Consider the following 20,816-nt stretch of genomic DNA (forward strand, 5'->3'; position numbering starts at 1 on the left):
AGATGATTCATCTGCTGTCCTCAAATTCATGTTATGTGATTGGTGTACCAGACTATTTTGAGGAGTAGGGTATTTTCTGTCATTGACCTACAGACTGTGAGAAACCTGGACTGTGGGATTTAATGTGCTCTGGGTCTTCAGTACATAAAGTGAACCTGGTATAGAAGGTGTCAGAAGGAGATCACATGCAGTGGATAGTCATATGGATTGGTGGGTGACTACTTCATTCAAAACAGGTGTCATCAAGGTGTGAAATGTTCTGCTTGTGTTGAATCTTCTGTCATGTCAATGAATGCTACTACACTGTCCACCAATAAGTATAAATAGTCGCATGCAAGATGCCACAAAGTGCAGAGTTTGAGAAAGGGGTATTTGTGGGGTACCACAGAAATGGTTGATCCTTAAGGGACATAGCAAGCGAACTGAATTACCCCAAATCGACAGTGGCCTATGTGATTAAAAATTGGAAGGTGAATGGCAATTGTCGGAGTGTTCCTCGAGTCGGCAGAAACTCGAAACTGGAGATAGAGACCGACGAGTGCTGGCCAGAGAAACCACACCCAACCGATGGCTCACATACACCAGGAGTTTCACCAGGCATCCGGGAGTATTGTGTCGCTCAATACCATCCATAAGGAAGCATCTGCTGGGTTCTACCAACTATTGGATAGGAAGAAATGTTGTTTTTCTATTCTACCACAGCTGGCCAAATACTTATTGGTAGACAGTGCATTGTATCTTTATCAGTGTTATCCACAATACAAATGTTTATATCCTAGAACTCAAAGAATCTTTTTACATTATATGTAATAAATATTACAATTTGTATCAATGAATGATTCTAGGTCTCAAAATCATCAAGACTTCTCGGTTCCTCAGGCTATAGACTAGAGGATTTAAGGCTGGGACTACTCCAACATATAACAATGAAAGACTCATTTCTATTTCTGAGGAATCTTTAGAGTCAGGCTTCATATAAAGACTTAGTGAAGTCCCACAGAAGAGGAAAACAACCGTCAGATGGGAGGAGCAACTGGAGAAGACCTTCAGTCTTGTAGCCGATGTCTTGATCTTCAGGATAGTGGAAATAATAAAAACATAGGAAGTCAAAATCATGGCAAATGGCAACAGTCCTATAACATACTCCTCTATCCATAATACATTGTTCATGAGGGTGACGTCACTACAGGACAATTTTATTAAGGCCTTTATATCACAAAAGAAATTACTGATACTTTTGGGATCACAAAATGAGAAATGAGATATTAGGAAGACATATAGCAATGCGTTTAAGAAGCTAGCCATCCAGGAGATAAGGGCAAGTGTAATGTAGACTCTCTTGTTCATAATGATGGAATATCTCAAGGGGATACAAATAGCAACATATCGGTCAAAAGCCATACAAGTCAACAGATAATACTCTGTATCCACACACACGGCAAATACAAACATCTGTGTGAAACATTCTAGGAAGGAAATTTGGGTTTTTCCAGTGACCTGAATGACCAGGAGCTTTGGAAGGATGTTAGAGACATAGAGTAAATCCTGGATGGACAAGTTACACAGGAAGAAATACATCGGAGTATGTAACCGTGGAGCTGAACATACAACCACTATAATAATAAGGTTTCCCAGTGCAGACAGGAGATACATCAGGAAAATGCCCAGGATAAGAACAACAGTACCATGAAGTCCGGAGAAGATTTTCAAGGTAAAATCTTCTTGAACCGTTTCATTAAATATATCTCTATACATCTTAGATACGCAGATCACGCCCACTTTTCCATCAACATTCTAAAATTGGAGCAGACTAATAATGACAAAAAGTTACAGTTTGTGAGAGAATAAGATCAAAAGTCATAAATTACTTTGTAGCTTTTTACAGCAAAATTCTGGAATGCGGAGCTTCACCATTTGATTGTTTTTTTGTACAGAAAAAACAAAATTCCAGTCTTTGAAGACCAATCTCATTCGGAATTGATATAAGATTTAGTAAGCTACGTCATGCAGATATTTTCAGTTTTGTACATATTGTATTTTACTCTCATCACATCTGGGGACAAATAATACTCATTAGATCCTTCAGCATATCAAGAATTTTCTCTTTGGTTTATCTTCGCTTCCACTTGACGTTGAATGCTCTTTGAAGAAGAAGAAGAAAAGTAGCAAAAACTGTAAAAATAATGCTAATAATAATGTGTATTTACATAACACTAGCGCTAGTTTCACACTGGTGTTTGGGTCTCCGTCCTATAAACTATGATGGGGTCTGCCAAAACCAGTGGAGCTAAACATCCTCCTCGCATGAACATAAGTGCCAAGACCCTTATATTTAAAAACAGATAAAAAAAAACAAAGAAATGCTTGTAGAAGTTTAAGACAATTATGTAAATTTGCAGAAGTTAAAAATTGAAGGGAAAAATAAAAAAGCGAACAGTTGCTTATAATGGACAACTTACCGGACCCAATCAGTCAGAGACAGGGGCACAAAATCTGTAGCGAACAGAATTATTTACAAAAACACAGCAAAATAAATAAACCTTAGGTCAGGCACAAAAAATGAGCAAAATAAAATACAGCGTAAACGTGGCAGAAAAAAACAAAATCCTGCTCGTCTGAGCTACTAACTAAACAATAATAATAAGCTAACTATATGTCTGACTTACTAACAGCCACATGAACAAACAGACAAGCACAGCCTCACCAGACTCAGAGTGTCAGGACAGACCCAGATGCCTCCTCTCACTCCCTGGATCTGCTCTTCAGCCTTTTATGGGCCAGTCATGAGCTTATGACCCACACCTGGGCTGATGACTACTCCAGACCTGCCCTGGACCATACATAGGTCAGAAACCTGGAGCTGATATTGGTTAAGTGACATAGCTGTATAAACTCTATAAAATATATCAATCATTAGTGGTCTCTAGAAAATGGCCCTCAATATACTGATAGTGATGATGTCTCCTCTTCTGTGACAACATATTGTAGCTCCATGTGTTGTCCATGTGATGTTACATGTTTCTCCATCTGTACATGTCTTACCTGAGGCCGTATCTTGTAAGGAGCTGCTGATCTGTTACACTCCCAGTATTTATAGATTGAAGATGACTTGATAATATTCCCTATAGATACATTACTAGACACAAAGGAACATGTTCATAATCTAAAAATATTCACATCATTGACAGTAAAATGACTTAACTCTATAAACTCTATAAAATGTATTTTTTTTAAATATTGTTCTTGTCAGGGTGTGAGCAATGTGAGTGAGGCCAGCAATATAATCTCTATTTTGCAGCACATAGACTGGAGTTGTCTGCGTTGCTAATAGTTATCCATTAGAGATGAGCCCATCTCCTAAAAATTTTTTCAAGTCAAATTCACTAGACTTGGCCATGATAGTGAGTGACATACACCAGGGCGGGGTACAGTCAGTTCTTCCTGGTTTTGCCAATTCAGTTGTTAAAAATACGAGCCTTTTTCAAGAAATGGCAATTGATTTCCGTTCCAAATCGTTGGAGATCCAATGAGCAGTGACGCCGAAGTAGCTTTTCCGGTTACTCGACCATAAATCGGCTGTTGTGCAAACACTGTCAGCACTTTTCAACATGCTCTGCATTGTGCTTACCAGCTCGGTGTATTTTCTTTCGATCCGGTCTTTTGGTGCTGATCACGTTTTCCTGGTGCTAAGCCTTCAACTAAGTTCTTTAAAGTCTGCTTCTCCACTGTTTAAAGAGGAAGGCCTTCGGAAACAATAAAGTTCATGACAAGATCGTCCACTTCTTTCTGGGTTATTGCGTGATTCTTCTTTCGTTCTTTCATCAAAGTCCATGATGTCTGGACTTTAACCGAGGTTGAATCGTCACGTGCTCGAGGCTGTTGGGTCTGGTCACCTTTGCGCTGCCTGCCTTTCGATTCCTTATACTTTTCGTACTTCTGTACGAGGCTTGGATGGACATTCTTGAAAACAAAACAAAACATTAAAGTCATCATAATTATTGCAAAATCGCTAATTATTTTAAATATTTTTAATAAACCAAAACTTCACAAGGGTTTTTTAATTGTAGTCTATGGTATTTTTGCATTATTGCATTTATGGTCCATCTACAGATTTCTCCCGCATATTTTTTTTTTAGGTTTTTTTTTTTTTTTTAATGGTAATATAATGTAAAAAAAAGTTTACCAAAAAGCGTAATATATAGATTTTAAAAATGAGCTTCGGGGTTGGGGATTGTAAAATAAAAACCAATCCATGATGTAATGAAATAACTTACCCTTAAGTGCTTAAGGAAGTTGGATGTTGAATTTATTTGACCCGTGATTAACTTGTTCGGACAGGCCTTGCAGTAAGCTGACACTTTTTGTCCTGCCCCTGCTGCTTCAGTTTTAGTCTTGTTAATTTTGAAAAAAGTTCCGTCCAAAACTGCAGGAAGATGTGGGTCTTCGAGATGTGAGTCATTGTCGGTTGCGTCCCCTTCACTGGTATTACGATTTTCCTACATTTTTGTAGTAATTTTACAGAATAGATTATGCGATCGGGATTATTAAAAAATAAAAATAAATCACGCTTCAAGGCAGAATTGTGTTTGCTGGAACACGCTGGAATTTTCCCTCCTCTCATCACATCTTGCACGAGATACAAGAAACGAGAGTAATGACGTGTCTCGCGCTGTTGTTTTTTTTTAAAGTTTGGTGAGGCGGGTTATTTAAATTACAACATTTGTTATGAATTTAGACAGTAATTAAAATATGTAAAATACTTCCTAAAAGTATTTTAATTACAAATACAAAATACTGAATAAAAAAAGGATTTTAATTACAAAATACAAATACCTGACAAGTATTTTAAATATTATTTTAATTTCTTGTATTTTAAATTCTCCCAAACACTGCTAATAGTGTTCTACACTATGTTTTATAGATAGGTTCCTAGGAGTCCTGACAGTGTCATACACTATGTTTTATAGATAGGTTCCTAGGAGCCCTGACAGTGTTCTACACTATGTGTTATAGATAGGTTCCTAGGAGCCTTGACAGTGTTCTACATTATATTTTATAGATAGGTTCCTAGGAGCCCTGACAGTGTCCTACACTATGTTTTATAGATAGGTTCCTAGGAGCCCTGACAGTATTCTACACTATGTATTATAGATAGATTCCTAGGAGCCCTGACAGTGTTCTACCCTATGTTTTATAGATAGGTTCCTAGGAGCCCTGACAGTGTCCTACACTATGTTTTACAGATAGGTTCCTAGGAGTCCTGACAGTGTCATACACTATGTTTTATAGATAGGTTCCTAGGAGCCCTGACAGTATTCTACACTATGATTTATAGATAGGTTCCTAGGAGCCCTGACAGTGTTCTACACTATGTTTTATAGATAGGTTCCTAGGAGCCCTGACAGTGTTCTACACTATGTGTTATAGATAGGTTCCTAGGAGCCTTGACAGTGTTCTACATTATATTTTATAGATAGGTTCCTAGGAGCCCTGACAGTGTCCTACACTATGTTTTATAGATAGGTTCCTAGGAGCCCTGACAGTATTCTACACTATGTATTATAGATAGATTCCTAGGAGCCCTGACAGTGTTCTACCCTATGTTTTATAGATAGGTTCCTAGGAGCCCTGACAGTGTCCTACACTATGTTTTACAGATAGGTTCCTAGGAGTCCTGACAGTGTCATACACTATGTTTTATAGATAGGTTCCTAGGAGCCCTGACAGTGTTCTACACTATGTTTTATAGATAGGTTCCTAGGAGCCCTGATAGTGTTCTACACTATGTATTATAGATAGGTTCCTAGGAGCCCTGACAGTGCTCTACACTATGTTTTATAGATAGGTTCCTAGGAGTCCTGACAGTGTCATACACTATGTTTTATAGATAGGTTCCTAGGAGCCTTGACAGTGTTCTACATTATATTTTATAGATAGGTTCCTAGGAGCCCTGACAGTGTCCTACACTATGTTTTATAGATAGGTTCCTAGGAGCCCTGACAGTATTCTACACTATGTATTATAGATAGATTCCTAGGAGCCCTGACAGTGTTCTACCCTATGTTTTATAGATAGGTTCCTAGGAGCCCTGACAGTGTCCTACACTATGTTTTATAGATAGGTTCCTAGGAGTCCTGACAGTGTCATACACTATGTTTTATAGATAGGTTCCTAGGAGCCCTGACAGTGTTCTACACTATGTTTTATAGATAGGTTCCTAGGAGCCCTGATAGTGTTCTACACTATGTATTATAGATAGGTTCCTAGGAGCCCTGACAGTACTCTACACTATGTTTTATAGATAGGTTCCTAGGAGTCCTGACAGTGTCATACACTATGTTTTATAGATGGGTTCCTAGGAGCCCTGACAGTGTTCTACACTATGTATTATAGATAGGTTCCTAGGAGCCCTGACAGTGTTCTACACTATGTATTATAGATAGGTTTCTAGGAGCCCTGACAGTGTTCTACACTATGTATTATAGATAGGTTCCTAGGAGCCCTGACAATGTTATATACTATGATATATAGATAGGTTCCTAGGAGCCCTGACAGTATTATACACTATGTTTTATAGATAGGTTCCTAGAAGCCCTGACAGTGTTCTACACTATGTTTTATAGATAGATAGATAGATAGATAGATAGATAGATAGATAGATAGATAGGAGTCCAGCGGTTGAAGGATAAGCCAAATTACTTTTATTGAACAATGCCAACAGATGCAAGATGGATACAGCAAACAGTTCAATGCACAATGTCTAAGACTTAAAGGGATTATACCATTAACAACCTTTTTTTCTCCACAAAATGATAGAATAGCCTTGAGAAAGGCTATTCTCCTGCTTTAGATGTCTTCTCCGCCCCGCCGTTCCGTAAAAATCCTGTTTTACGCCAGTATGCAAATGAGTTCTCTCTCAGCACTGGGGGTGGGCCCCAGCTCTCAAACAGCACTGGGGGTGTCCCCAATGCTGCAAGAGAACTCCATCTTCTTCAGGAACAGGGTCTTCACAGCTTCTTCTTCTGGGGGTTGGCTTCAAACTTCTAGGCCTCGGGCCTAGGGCAAAGCCGACTGTGCATGCCCGCCGGCCACAAATATTGGCCGCTTACAATCCCCACAGTGGCCTCCTCTTCTCCTAGTAGGATGTAGAGTTTCCTCTTCTCATGTGCAGATGTGAAGTCTGAGATGTGGGCTGAGAGTCTTTGGAAGTAGGCAGCCCTCACAGATGAGTATTTGGTGCTGATCTATGTGTGAGCCTCCTATTGTTCCCCCGATCAGATACTTATGACTTATCCTAAGGCCAACCCTGAGCTTAGTCAGTTGATTCAAAATTAATTTAATGAAATAAATGTAAAATTCCTGAATGATCCCTTTAACAATCTCTCTTTATTCTTTTCAATCTCTTACTGAAATCATTATCATAAACTTAAACATTAAAACCCATAAAATCTGCTCATTGAACCTGAAAGTTGGATATGTTACAAGGTTACTGTAGGGAATGTTGAAGGTTTATTATCATTAATAGAAATATGATAGATATTATATATAGAGTATATGAGATAGATAGATAGATAGATAGATAGATAGATAGATAGATAGATAGATAGATAGGAGATAGATAGATAGATAGATAGATAGATAGATAGATAGATAGATAGATAGGAGATAGATAGGAGATAGATAGATAGATAGACAGACAGACAGACAGACAGACAGACAGACAGACAGACAGATAGATAGATAGATAGATAGATAGGAGATAGATAGATAGATAGATAGATAGATAGATAGATAGATAGGAGATAGATAGGAGATAGATAGATAGACAGACAGACAGACAGACAGACAGACAGACAGACAGACAGATAGATAGATAGATAGATAGATAGATAGGAGATAGATAGATAGATAGATAGATAGATAGATAGATAGATAGATATTATTGTATATACTAAGGTAAATCTCCAATATGTGGCTTATACATTAGATAAACAGTTAATATTTTTTACATGAGATTGTTTCTTCCAAGAACTGAATGATCAGATCCCACAATCCCTCTGGTGTAATAAGTTCCTCTGAGCCTTGTAATGATAGTTAATGTGTTACATCTCGGATAATGTGTAAGATTAATGAAATTCCATTCTGTATGAAATCTCGGCAATGTCTCTGCAGATTTATCAACTTCTATTTGTAACACAAAGCAAATGAGATATGACCGAGAGTTACCTCAGACAAATACAATCCCAGTATAATGTCTGCCATTCATTGTAACATGAGCGATGTGTATACCGGGCTCTAACCTTACTGTAAGCCACATAGTAATAGTCCAAATATTAAAGGGGATGTCAAGGAATAGAAATACATCTCATTCAGCTATTCATCTGTGATTATACGGTGGCCATTCATTAAACATATATTTTATTGTCCAACAGGATTTTCTAGAATCTTATTAATAAAAAGGGTTGTGCGGGATTAGAAAACATGGCTGATATCTTCTTCTAAGGAACTGACATCATGTCCGCTGGTCACATAGTCATGCTGCAGCTTAGTCTCATTCATGGGACTGAGCTGTAGCATTGCCCTATGACTAATGGACGTGAGGTCACTTCTTGAAAGCAGCCATGTCTTCTAATCCTCCACAACCTCTTTAGGGCTCTGTTCACATTCATGTTTTTGCTATTTCTTCAGCATTCTTATTGTATTTGTTTGCAGGAAACAAGGAGACTTAAATAAGAATCAAGGAAATCAGCGCAGTGGATAGTCAAGGTCAGCAGGGGGCTGTTGTAACTGAGTAACCACCTCCTTGTGTACGTTCCTGCAACATCACATGCAATATCATAATATTAAATTGTATTTTACATTAAGAGTTAAATGTTGATCCTTTTTTTTTTTTTGCAAAGACCTAGTGGACCTCTGTGCAAAGTGACGTAGCCAAGCCCTGTTGATATCAATGGGCATTGGAAAATGAACAGAACAAGAACAGAGGAGGGTTCATTTTAGGAATTTTAACTGTGGAAGGGTTTACGTTACAAATTGTGATAGGCCTGTCTGATAAGATGTGTCTTTAGTTTGCGTTTGAAGCTGTAGAAATTGGGAGTTAATCTGATTGTCCGGGGTAGAGCATTCCAGAGAAGTGGTGCAGCTCGGGAGAAGTCTTGTATACGAGCGTGGGAGGTTCTGATAATAGAGGATGTAAGTGTTAGGTCATTGAGTGAGCGGAGAGCACGGGTTGGGCGGTAGACAGAGATGAGGGAGGAAATTTAGGGAGGTGCAGTGTTATGGGTTTCCGCCTCAAAATTCACTGCCAAAAAACTCAGTGTGAACTGATCCTCAGTGTATGAGGCAAAAGCCCAAACAGATGATCAACAGGCTCCAAAGTATTTTTGCTGAATAAAAGATTCAGTAATACTTTCTTTATATTATTTTGCATAATGCTCTGGTATATAGATATATATTTCTACACTGACAAGCAAACGGGGAACAATTAGAGATGAGCGAGTAGTACTTGCTGTTCGAATGTAAAATTTCGATGCAGAACCAGCATTGATTGGCTGAATGCTATACAGTCGGCCAATCAACGCTGGTTCCTCTCCTACCATTAGAAGTCTTCTCCGTGCAGCTTCCCCGCGGCGTCTTCCGGCTCTTCATTCACTCTGCCAGGCTTGTAGTGCGGGCATGCGCAGTCAGCTCTGCCCAGGCCCGATGCCTGGCAGAGTGAATTCAGAGCCGGAAGATGTCGCGGGGACGCTGCACGGAGAAGACTGCTCGGAAGATCCAGCCCGACCCTCACTCGTGGACTTGATAAGTATAATTTGGTCGAACATTGCCTACCCCTGAAATGAGCATTTTTCCCCCATAGACTATAATGGGGTTCGATATTTGATTCGAGTAGTTTAATATTGCGGGGCTACTCGAAACGAATATCGAACCTCGAACATTTTACTGTTCGCTCATCTCTAGTAACAATGTTTTGACCTTGTGATTTTCAGGCTCCATATCTCACCATCCACTACAGCTTCATACATGAGACGACCACCATTTTATAGACAACCATCTTGGCTATCTGATACATAAATGTGACTTGTAACTATTTAGCATATGATTAGTTATGCAGATTCTGTTTTGCTCCTGGTTAGAGATAAGCGAACACTATTCGAAACAGCTGTTTTGAATACCACGCTCCCATAGAAATGAATGGACGTAGCCGGCACGTGGGGGGTTAAGCGGTCAGCCGCTGGCAAAGTCTACATACCGTCCGCTTCCATTCATTTCTATGGGAGTGTGCTATTCGAAACAGCTCATCTCTACTCTTGTTGGTGGAATTTTTTTTCTTCTTATATACTACATATTACAACCTGTTCTTACATTTCCTAATCGCTCACAGTGTTATTAGGTTGGTTCCTAAGCCATAGGTCAACTCAAAGGTCAACCAAGAAGATTTCCCAAGAAAATAGAAACAGCATCATCAACAGCATCAACGATAACAGTTTCTCAGCCTAGAAAGTTGCCAAATTGCATCATGTGTCAGTGCCCTGACAGTTGGAAGAATAGAAAATGAATTTTGTCCATCCATTCAAAAGCTAAGAGATGGATGTCCAGGCAAAATATTGGAGTCAACAAGTGGGCTCATTACAAGGTCTATCAGTTCTGGCGCATCAAACTCAGAAGTGGAGGTGCCCAATAGCTTTTTAGTAGTGAAATCACTGATGTCCAAGAGAGCAACATGTGATGGGTGTTACACAAGCCTGGAATGTTGAACCAAACATTAGTCTGCAGGGGTTCTGGTTTCCTTCTAGTGCTGGGACTGGCACTTCTAGGGTCAGGGGGTTCAGCAGTGGGGCTGGAGCCTATTTAGGCCTCATTTTGACCCTGAACCTTCTGTGTACCCTTCTGTTGTTCCTGAACTTGAGACATATCTGTGCCCACTATGTCTTTGTTTCTAAATGCAACTATGATGGAGGTCTGATAGTCCTGTAAAAACCTGTTGCAGAGGAGAAAAGACTCTAATGTTTGTATGACATAAGAAGAAAGAGAGCATTTTTCACATCTTTGTTTCTAAGACTGTATATCAAAGGGTTTAACATGGGAGTCACTGCCGTGTATAATACCGAGAATATCTGATCAAAAATTTCTGAATTTTCGGAGACTGGGTTCATATAGGTGCAAATAACTGTTCCATAGAAGATAGTGAGAACAGTAAGATGGGACGTACAGGTGGAGAAAGCCGTTCTTCTGCTATGTGTTGACTTGACTTGCAATATGGTCCTGATGATCTGGATATAGGACAATAAAGCAATCATAAAGGGGATAGGTCCAAACAGTAAAGATTCAAGGTGAAGAATCACTTGGAAGGATATTGTGGGGCACCAAATTTTTGCTAAAGCTTTACTGTCACAATAGAAGTGATGAATCGTTGTGGAATGGCAAAATGGCAGCCAAGAGACAAAGGAAATGAAAATCAAAGAGTTCAAACAACCCGAAATCCAATTCACACACAAGATCAGGACAAGGTGCTTCTGTCTCATGATGAGACAATACTGTAAGGGTTTACAAATAGCCACATACCGATCATAGGCCATGACTGACAGCAAAATAATCTCCGTCCCAACAATGAAATTGTAGAAGTACAGCTGTATGAAGCAAAGTATAAAAGGTATAAAATTGTCCCCCGAGAGTAGAATGGACATCAGTTTTGGAAGGGTAATATTCATGTAACAGATGTCTACAAAAGAAAGGTTACTTAGGAAGACGTACATGGGGGTATGAAGATGTCTGTCTATGACAATGACCAGAAGAATAATGAGATTTCCTAGAACACCAATGAAGTAAATGACTAAGAAGACAAGAAACAACAATGGCTGCCTCACACCATCGATAGAAAAGGCTATCAAATAAAATCCTTGGGCAACAGACTTGTTCATTATCCTGAATGGAAGAAAAAAATATTTTCAAGTTGTATAAACATAGCCGAGATTCCTTGTTATCACTAAGGGAGCCTTCACATGGAATATACGCTCCGCTCATTCTGAACGTGAACTCGTTCAGAATGAGCGGCGTTAAAACAGATCCCATTGATTTCTATGGGTGATCAATTGAAATTAATGGGAGGCTTTTTAAAAATATTGCTTACAATGTGATACGCGCGATCAGAGCGTAACTTTGTGTGAAGGCTCCCTAATACCACAATCATAGCTATCCAGGAGTCAGGGTGTATGGAGAGCTCATGGGGCCCAGTTCAAAAAATTAACCTTCTGATGCTGGTTAACACCATATCTCTAACTACCTGGGTTATGTTGGCTCCTGCTTCTTTTCCATGATAATTGGGTTTCTTTTCCAAACTATTTTTACTCGGTAAGCATTGCAGGTAGGGTTCTTTATTAGAGATGAGCGAACAGTAAAATTTTTCGAGGTTTGATATTCGTTTCGAGTAGCCCCTCAATATTTGACTACTCGAATTGAATATGGAACCCTATTATAGTCTATGGGGGGAAAATGCTCGTTTCAGGGGTAGGCAACGTTCAATCAAATTACACTCCCCAAGTCCACGAGTGAGGGTCGGGCTGCATCCTCCGAGAAGTCTTCTCCTTGCAGCGTCCTCGCGGCATCTTCCGGCTCTGAAATCACTCTGCCAGGCATCGGGCCTGGGCAAAGCCGACTGCGCATGCCCGCACTACAAGCGGACACACGCAGTCGGCTCTGCCCAGGCCCGATGCCTGGCAGAGTGAATTCAGAGCCGGAAGATGCCGTGGGGACGCTGCGCGTAGAAGACTTCTAAAGGTAGGAGAAGAACCAGCGTTGATTGGCCGACTGTATAGCATTCGGCCAGTCAATGCTGGTTCTGCATCGAACTTTTACATTCGAATAGCGAGTGGTACTCGATTGAGTACGAGTATTTCGAATACCGTAGTATTCAATCGAATACCTACTCGATCGAATACTACTCGCTCATCTCTATTCTTTATTCTTTATGAGTACGGTTGAGCCGATTTTGAGATTTCAGGATCAATTTTAAAATCCGATTTCTGATCATTTTCCAGCCGATCCCGATTGCAATTGTGAAATTTGCTCAATCCCGATCGCTCAACCCTAATTATATATTAAATAGTGAAAAAACAGAATGAAAAACCGGGCACTCACCAGTCAACGGGTCTAAAAACAGCGAACTTTATTTCATCTCTTTAAAAATTCCAGTGCATTGGGATAGAGTAGATGGAAAATAGACAAATCAAGCGATGATCATTTCATGCAATATAAATTTCATCAGGCTTGCAAGCCTGACCCGTTTTAGACCCGTTGTTTGGTGAGTGTCCTGTTTTTCATTTTGTTTTTTCACTATTGTATATGGACTTTATAAACAGAGAGCACCACCCTATAAGCTTGATCAGTTTTTCTATCTGACAACGTGGCTACCTGTTACATACTCCATATATTGCAGCTACTTCAAAAAAGGTCTAAGACCGTTTTAGGTTCTTGAATTTCAGTGGTGCCGCTTCATTGTTTTCTATTTTCCTAATTATATATCATATATACAGTACGGATGGGCCAATATTGAAATTTCCAAATCTGATTTCCGATAATTTTCCACCCAATTGCAATTGTGAAATTTGCTTGATCACCGATCGGGATCCGATCTTTCCCGATCCCGATTGCTCAACCCCATTTATGAGTTTTAGACAAATTTTAGGTTCCAGAGTTTAATAATCAGAAGCCTTGGCAAGGTGCGGAAAAAGAATAAACAGCTCGTACCTTTCCTCACCTCAAAGGAGCTCTAAGGGTATATTCAGACGAGGGGAAATGGATTCCACATGTGAGTATACCGCGTGGCTGGCCGCGACAGAATGCCAATGTAGTGCACCAACGTCCCGTCATGGCATTCCACTCCAGATTAGAGAGGGAGTCTTGCTTCAGACCCGCGACTGATTGTTCATGGAACACAGGCACACAGCCTGTGTCGGCAGCCGGCCACTTAACCCCCTGCGCGCCGGCTGCCTCCATTCATTCTAATGGGAGTGTGCTATTCGATACGGCAGTTTCGAATAGTATTCGCTCATCTCTACTTGTGAGTATTTGCACGACAAATCTCATGAAGTTCACCCATCAGTAGTTGCAGTAAACACTTCTCTCCCATTAGGCTCATACTGTCGCCTGGTATGGTACACAGGTGTGGACAGCTCTTCCGTTTTTAATAGATTTTTGGGCTTTCAGTACATGAGGCTGAATGAAGACACGTGTCCATCAAGTCCAACCAACAACCATACAGTTGCTGATCCAGAAGAAAGCAAAAATCAAACACACATGAGGCTGGTTCCAATTTCTCCATGCTACTGTAACTGTTTCAACTCTAAGTAGGGCAATCAGTATAAAACCCTGAATCAACTTGTCTTCTCCAAAATCCGGACCCCCAAACCTAACCTTCTTTAACTGGTAAAATGAACTTGGCTCTAGCTACGCTGGTTAGTAGGGTCTTAACTTCTGTTCAGAGATCTCGATTTCTGTGAGTCCTCATGTTCTGTCTACAAGGTGATAGAGCGGAACAGTATTTTACCAGGGTTAATACCAAGTAATCAATTCCAAAGATATCCCAGCCAAGAAAAAACAATATTAGAGTTAAGGGGGATCTAAAATCCAGTAATAGATCTAGAAATCCCAGAATAACAGATAACCAAATAGAAGTAGTCAGATAGAAATCTGCCGTACAATATTCATATTCATATACAATATTCTCACATATGTGAAGCTTCAGTTGATGGAATTTCTATGGATTAGAAAATAAGAGCTTAAAAATTGAAAGTAGATGGGGCTGATATGTAATAGACACGGCTCATACAGGAGAATGTCCTGGTGTCTTCAAGCTGTAAATGTCTGAACAATCTGCAACTTTCTGTAGCCATAGGAAGAAGAAGAAGAATACCTTTATCTTGTGCATCTAATTTCTCCTTGATATGTTGGATGTGTGACGCTGCAGTCATTTGTGCTGTAGGTTATTGTTCTCTTGCCATTATTTATACCTGGTGTCCTTTGTGAATTTCTATGGGGATTTCAACAGTTATTCCCATCACGGAAGTGATATATATATATATATATATATATATATATATATATATATATATATATATATATATATATCACCACAAACAGTCACAAATCAATATACACTTATGTACAAAAAATGCAACAACAACAAAAAAAAAACATCCAGGTAGGAAGGATAGGATGTCTGAATGCTGCAAAACTCAAGTGCTCTGATTAGACATTGGGGTATAAACTCTCAGAGGTGACTTTTGGGTAGTGCACCCTTGCTGAGGAATCATTGACTGCTAGACATGCCTCAGCCATGCACTCAAAGACGTTTTGTTTAGTTGAAAGACTTTGACAGAGGGCCTATTATTGGACTGATAGAAGCAAGGTGATAATTTAAACAAAATTCTGTTTGGGGGGTCCCCAAACTAAAACCCATATGTAGATGTGAACCGATCCTTGTTTGTGTACAGTCTCAATTTTTTTAAGCCAACACCATCTAATATCTGATGCTTTTTGTGAAATGAGCCATACAGTGGCAAGTACCCATTAAAATGAGTGTTTTCAGCTGAAATTTTAACACAATTGGAGTATGACCATAGGAAAGTGCTGTATGTATTTATATAATGTTGGAGTTTCTTGTAAGCACACATGGTTCCTGCACAGGGTCCAATAGACACTGTATAAATGGAGGTATTGTCAGCTAGAAGCGAGCAACTAACAATAGTAAGAATGCAAATGAAAAGGGGCCACACGGTGGCTCAGTGGTTAGCACTGCAGCTTTGCAGCGCTGGAGTCCTGGTGTTCAAATCCCGCCAAGGACAAAAAACCATCTGCAAGGAGTTTGTATGTTCTCCCCGTGTTTGCATGGAATTCCATCCCATATTCCAAAGACATACTGATAGGGAAAAATGTATATTGTGAGCTCTGTGTGGGCTTACAATCTACATTAAAAAAAAAAAAAAAAAAAAGAATGCAAATGAAATATCCTCTTTGTATCTTCTTAAGAAATCAAGGGAATACAGAGGTACCGCAGAGGCCTCATGGACCATTATGTCAATTTTGTCAGATGACTCCTTTTAGATAAATGTTTCTCTCAACTTTGGTATCACATGAATATTTTATTGTAGATTTCTCACACTGAAACACTGCATCACCAGGGGCATAACTACCGTAGAGGCAGCGGAGGAGGCTGCCACAGGGCCTGGGCCATTAGGGGGCCCAGTGACAGCCGCTATCACTCCGGTTTTTTTCTTTTTTAAAATTGGCCATTAGGGCCCCTATTCACTTACCGATACTGGCTGGGGTGGGATCGGTAAGTGACACGCGGGCCCACAAATACTATCATTATACTCAGGGGTCTTTGCAGACCCCCGAGTATAATGATCGGCGGATCGGGAGAGGTAAGGGAACATAACAAACAATGTTACTTACCTCTCCACGATCCTGCCAGGCCTCCTTTCTGACGTCTCTGACGTCTCCGATTATTATACTCTGGGGTCTGAAAAGACCCCAGAGTATAATAATTGTTTATGAGTGTCCACTATGGGGGATAATAGTGTGTACAGGAGCCACTATGGGGGATAATACTGTGTGCAGAGGCCAGTAAGGGACATAACACTGTGTGCAGGGGCCACTATGGGGGATAATACTGTGTGCAGGGGCCACTATTGGAGATAACACTGTGTGCAGGGGCCACTATGGGGGATAATACTGTGTGCCGGGGCCAGTAAGGGACATAATACTGTGTGCAGGGGCCAGTAAGGGACATAATACTGTGTGCAGGGGCCAGTAAGGGACATAATACTGTGTGCAGGGGCCACTATGGGGGATAATACTGTGTGCAGGGGCCACTATGGGGGATAATACTGTGTGCAGGGGCCACTATGGGGGATAATACTGTGTGTAGGGTCACTATGGGGCATAATACTGTGTGCAGGGGCCACTATGGGGGATAACACTGTGTGCCGGGGCCAGTAAGGGACATAATACTGTGTGCAGGGGACACTAAGGGACATAATACTGTGTGCAGGGGACACTAATGGACATAATACTGTGTGCAGGGGCCACTATGGGGGATAATACGGTGTGCAGGGGCCAGTAAGGGACATAATACTGTGTGCAGGGGTGACCAATGGACATAATACTGTGTGCAGGGGCCACTATGGGGGATAATACGGTGTGCAGGGGCCAGTAAGGGACATAATACTGTGTGCAGGGGTGACCAATGGACATAATTCTGTGTGCAGGGCTTACTAAGGGACATAATAGAGTGCGGAGGAGGGGGTCGGTCGAGGTCTTCGTCATCGGTGTCGGTTGGGGGGGGGGGGCCATGTCAAAAGTTCGCCACGGGGCCCTGCCATTCCTAGTTACACCACTGTGCATCACCCTATAAAAACGTGCCCTGGTTTTGCAAGCTGTAGGTTCCATGATTTATTTAATTCTAATTTTTGGCTCCCTATCGGTGAGGATTATTAAAAAGGGGCTACTATTTACTTGTTTGATACCTGGAAAGTTAAAAGAGTTGATTTTTAGAATCTAAGCAGCGCCAGACCTGCACAATAGAGTTGCAGTGTCGACTACTGCTCATGCTGGCACTATAGTTCTATTGTGCATGCAATTGAGCGGCCGACCCAGAACAAGTGAAGTCTTGTACCAAGAAGATCCTGCCAGGAAGACGGGTAAGGGAGGATTTAGGTAGGGAAACAGGGACGTGGTGTGAGAAAGGGAGGGGCTGTAAGTGAGAAATGGAGGGGGAGGGAGCGAGAGAAGGAGTCAGCCCTGAGTGAAGCGCAAGGCATCATGGTAGTTGTAGGAAAACAGAACAGGAAGATACCCATGTTAGCAAATACAGAAGGTTCCAGGAGCTGTTTCAGTTATACCTATAATGAAACCACTGGCATTTCCGTAAGTGTAATTGACATGTTGTGATTTCCAAAACCGCAATAGTTTTGGTAATCACAGCGTGCATGCAGTTCGGATTTTTCTGAAAGGTGTGGATAAGATTAGCTAGAATCCCATCCACCTTGCAGTGACTGTAAAACACTACAGTGTACGCCACATGGGACCTCAGTCTTAAATGTTTTTTTTAATATATTTATATGTGTCTTCTTTATGAGTCCAAAATTAGATGACAAGCAATAGTCTTTCTGGCCTTGCACTGGGGAACATTTACTAACAATACCTAAGCTTTAGACAGTGCAACTTTAGACTACAGCTCCACACCCATTTTTATAACACTTGTTACAGAGCAGGAGGAGCTTAGCAGATTGATATAAGATGTGATAAGATGAGATAAGATAAGATGGTAAGATAAGACAATCCTTTAATAGTCCCACCATGGAGAAATTCAGTGTGTTACAGCAGCATAGATAATATAGTAATATATTACAAGAAAGAAGACATACAAGCTCATAGCAGATAGAAAAAGATACTAGGTGTCATAGCAACTAAAAAGAAAAGAAGACTTCAGGACCATTTAGTTCTCTGTGCGGAGTGATCTTCACTTGCTCTGATGTTGTTTATACAGCCTGACCGTGGTTGGGAGGAAGGATATTCGATAATGCTCCTTCTCACACTTGGGGTGAAGTAGTCGATCACTGACAATACTGCCCATTGTTGTCATGGTCTCATACATGGGATGGGAGTTGTTCTCAAGCATTGAGCTCACCATGGACAGTGTCCTTCTGTCTCCCACCACCTGAACTGGGTCCAGGGGTCTCCCCAGGACATCTGTCAAGCCAGCCTGTCAAGTCTATTTCTGTCCCTGGCTGGCATACTACTCCCCCAGCAGGCCACTCTGAAGAAATTGGCTGATTCTACCACAGAGTTGAAGAAGGCCCTAAGAAGTGGCCCTTGGACTCCAAAGGCCCTCAGCCTCCTGAGCAGGTAGAGTCTGCTGTGGCCCTTTCTGTGCAGCGCCTCCAGTTGATCAGCCCAGTCCAGCTTATTATTGAGGAGCACACCCAGGTACGTATAGCTCTTGACTATTTCAATGCCTGTCCCCTGGATGTCCACTGGGTTCAGGGCACTCCTCCACTTAATGAAGTCCACCACCATCTCCTTGGTCTCTGCAGCATTAATCCTGAGGTGGTTCCTTGGCATCAGTCCACAAAGTCCCGGTTTAAGTCTCTGTACTCCGTCGTCTCTGTCAGTGATGAGGCCTACCATTGTAAGCTCTTGCGAGTAGGGCCCTAAGTTCCATTGTGTGAAATGACTATTTCTTTGTAATGTATCCTTTCTGTCTGTATTTGAACCCTACAATTGTACAGCGCTGCGGAATATGTTGGTGCTATATAAATAATAATAATAATAATTATTATTATTATTATTATTATTATTACAGAGTCATCGGAGTACTTCTGTAAGTAACAGCTACATGAGCTGTGCCTAAAGTCAGCAGTGTACAGTGTGAAGAGAAAGGGGCAAGAACTGTAAATTGTGGTGGCCCTGAACTACAGATCACAGTGTCTGACACACAGCCCCGGGCTCTCACATACTGTAGAAAGTTTTGTGGGAAAAAAATTCTATACAACTCTTGGTTCACACCTACATAGGGGGACCAGAAGAACACAAAAACAGATTTGTTCCATTAAGGACACAAACTAGGACTGACTACTAGAGTCTGGTGGCGGTCCATTGGATGTCTTCCCTTTTTAACTGATACCAACAGACCAAAAAGTCAAACTCCCAGGGGATCTACCAAGATTGTTGGGAAAATATGATAAAATTCTCTTCCATGTGATGGAGAGTCAGTTCCACGATCTAGAGAAAAAAATGTTCATTTACAAAAGACCTTGATGTTTCGTTAACAGAGCTGGGAATGTATGGAATACAGTCATTTATTGAACCTCAGGGGTCAAGCAAAGGGGTAACAAGTGATGCTTCAAAAAAGGCCTAATATAATTTCAACATCTATGACAATGTATAGAATTATTTTTTCTTTATCCATCATCGTCTCCTCATATATTCATATAAGACAATACACGCATAGTCTAACTTCCTAGCCAGTAACCTTAGAAATCCACATTTGTGTATTTCCTGAACCAATTAAGAATGTAGAATTGTCATTAAATATTTGTTTATATGTCATTCTTTACATCTTTGGCATATTCCCGGAGAACCCTTTTTAAGATAATAGGAGCATGGTGCGAACCTAACAAGATTCATCTTGCGAAAGTTCACGAATTACGAGATTTGTTCGACAGTTTTGTTTCGGGAGTCATTGGTCGTGTGAGGCACTATGACATCATGAAACTGAGATCCAAGCATCAAGGGCCACCTAAACTAATGGAGAACCATATAACATTACATGATCTCCAATAACTATATTGTAAGGATTGGAGTCAGGGTCAGGCAGTGCAAAGTGACACAGCTGGGAAAGCAACACTGTGCAACTAATGACAAAAGGGGTCGCAGGCCCTGCAGCTATAACTATGCTGTAATATCTGAGATGAGGCAGACCAATGCACTTCCTAATTGAAGTGCGCCTACCACGGCTCCTTACGCTTCTATCCTGGCGGCTAGGATAAGGGGAGAGGAGACCCTGAAAGTCCTAGGGACTGGAGTCACGGGGTCACACCTAAACAGAAAGCACAGTGTAACTGCAATGCAAAACAAAAGACTAAACAGCATGGAACCAGGGAGGACCACAAGTCCCAGCAAGACACAGAAGAGAAGGCGAGGTCAGATGAGCAAGAGGTCGAGCCAGGAGATATAATAAAGGTACCAAATCAAAAGACAAGGGATAGTCAAAAATACAAGCCGGGTAAATAAACCAAGAAAACAGACCGAATACA

The 20,816-nt window shown here is 40.9% G+C and overlaps 2 protein-coding genes across 2 annotated transcripts; both read right to left on the bottom strand.

The window, feature by feature from the left end:
- Positions 1-828: 828 nt before the first annotated feature.
- LOC142202863 (olfactory receptor 1E16-like) lies at positions 829-10,025 on the bottom strand. The gene is made up of 7 exons (XM_075273215.1): positions 10,004-10,025; positions 8,107-8,184; positions 4,275-4,423; positions 3,867-3,960; positions 3,629-3,725; positions 3,043-3,136; positions 829-1,794 (listed from the first exon to the last, which is right to left on the bottom strand). The coding sequence occupies exons 1-7, from the start codon at positions 10,023-10,025 to the stop codon at positions 829-831; spliced, it is 1,500 nt and encodes a 499-aa protein (XP_075129316.1).
- A 978-nt stretch (positions 10,026-11,003) lies between these two features.
- Positions 11,004-11,921, bottom strand: LOC142202866 (olfactory receptor 1E16-like). Its single transcript, XM_075273219.1, has one exon. It carries the CDS (start codon positions 11,919-11,921, stop codon positions 11,004-11,006), a length of 918 nt encoding a protein of 305 aa, XP_075129320.1.
- Positions 11,922-20,816: the final 8,895 nt, after the last annotated feature.

This window comes from Leptodactylus fuscus, chromosome 5, assembly GCF_031893055.1.
Source record: "Leptodactylus fuscus isolate aLepFus1 chromosome 5, aLepFus1.hap2, whole genome shotgun sequence".
Lineage (NCBI taxonomy): Eukaryota > Metazoa > Chordata > Amphibia > Anura > Leptodactylidae > Leptodactylus > Leptodactylus fuscus.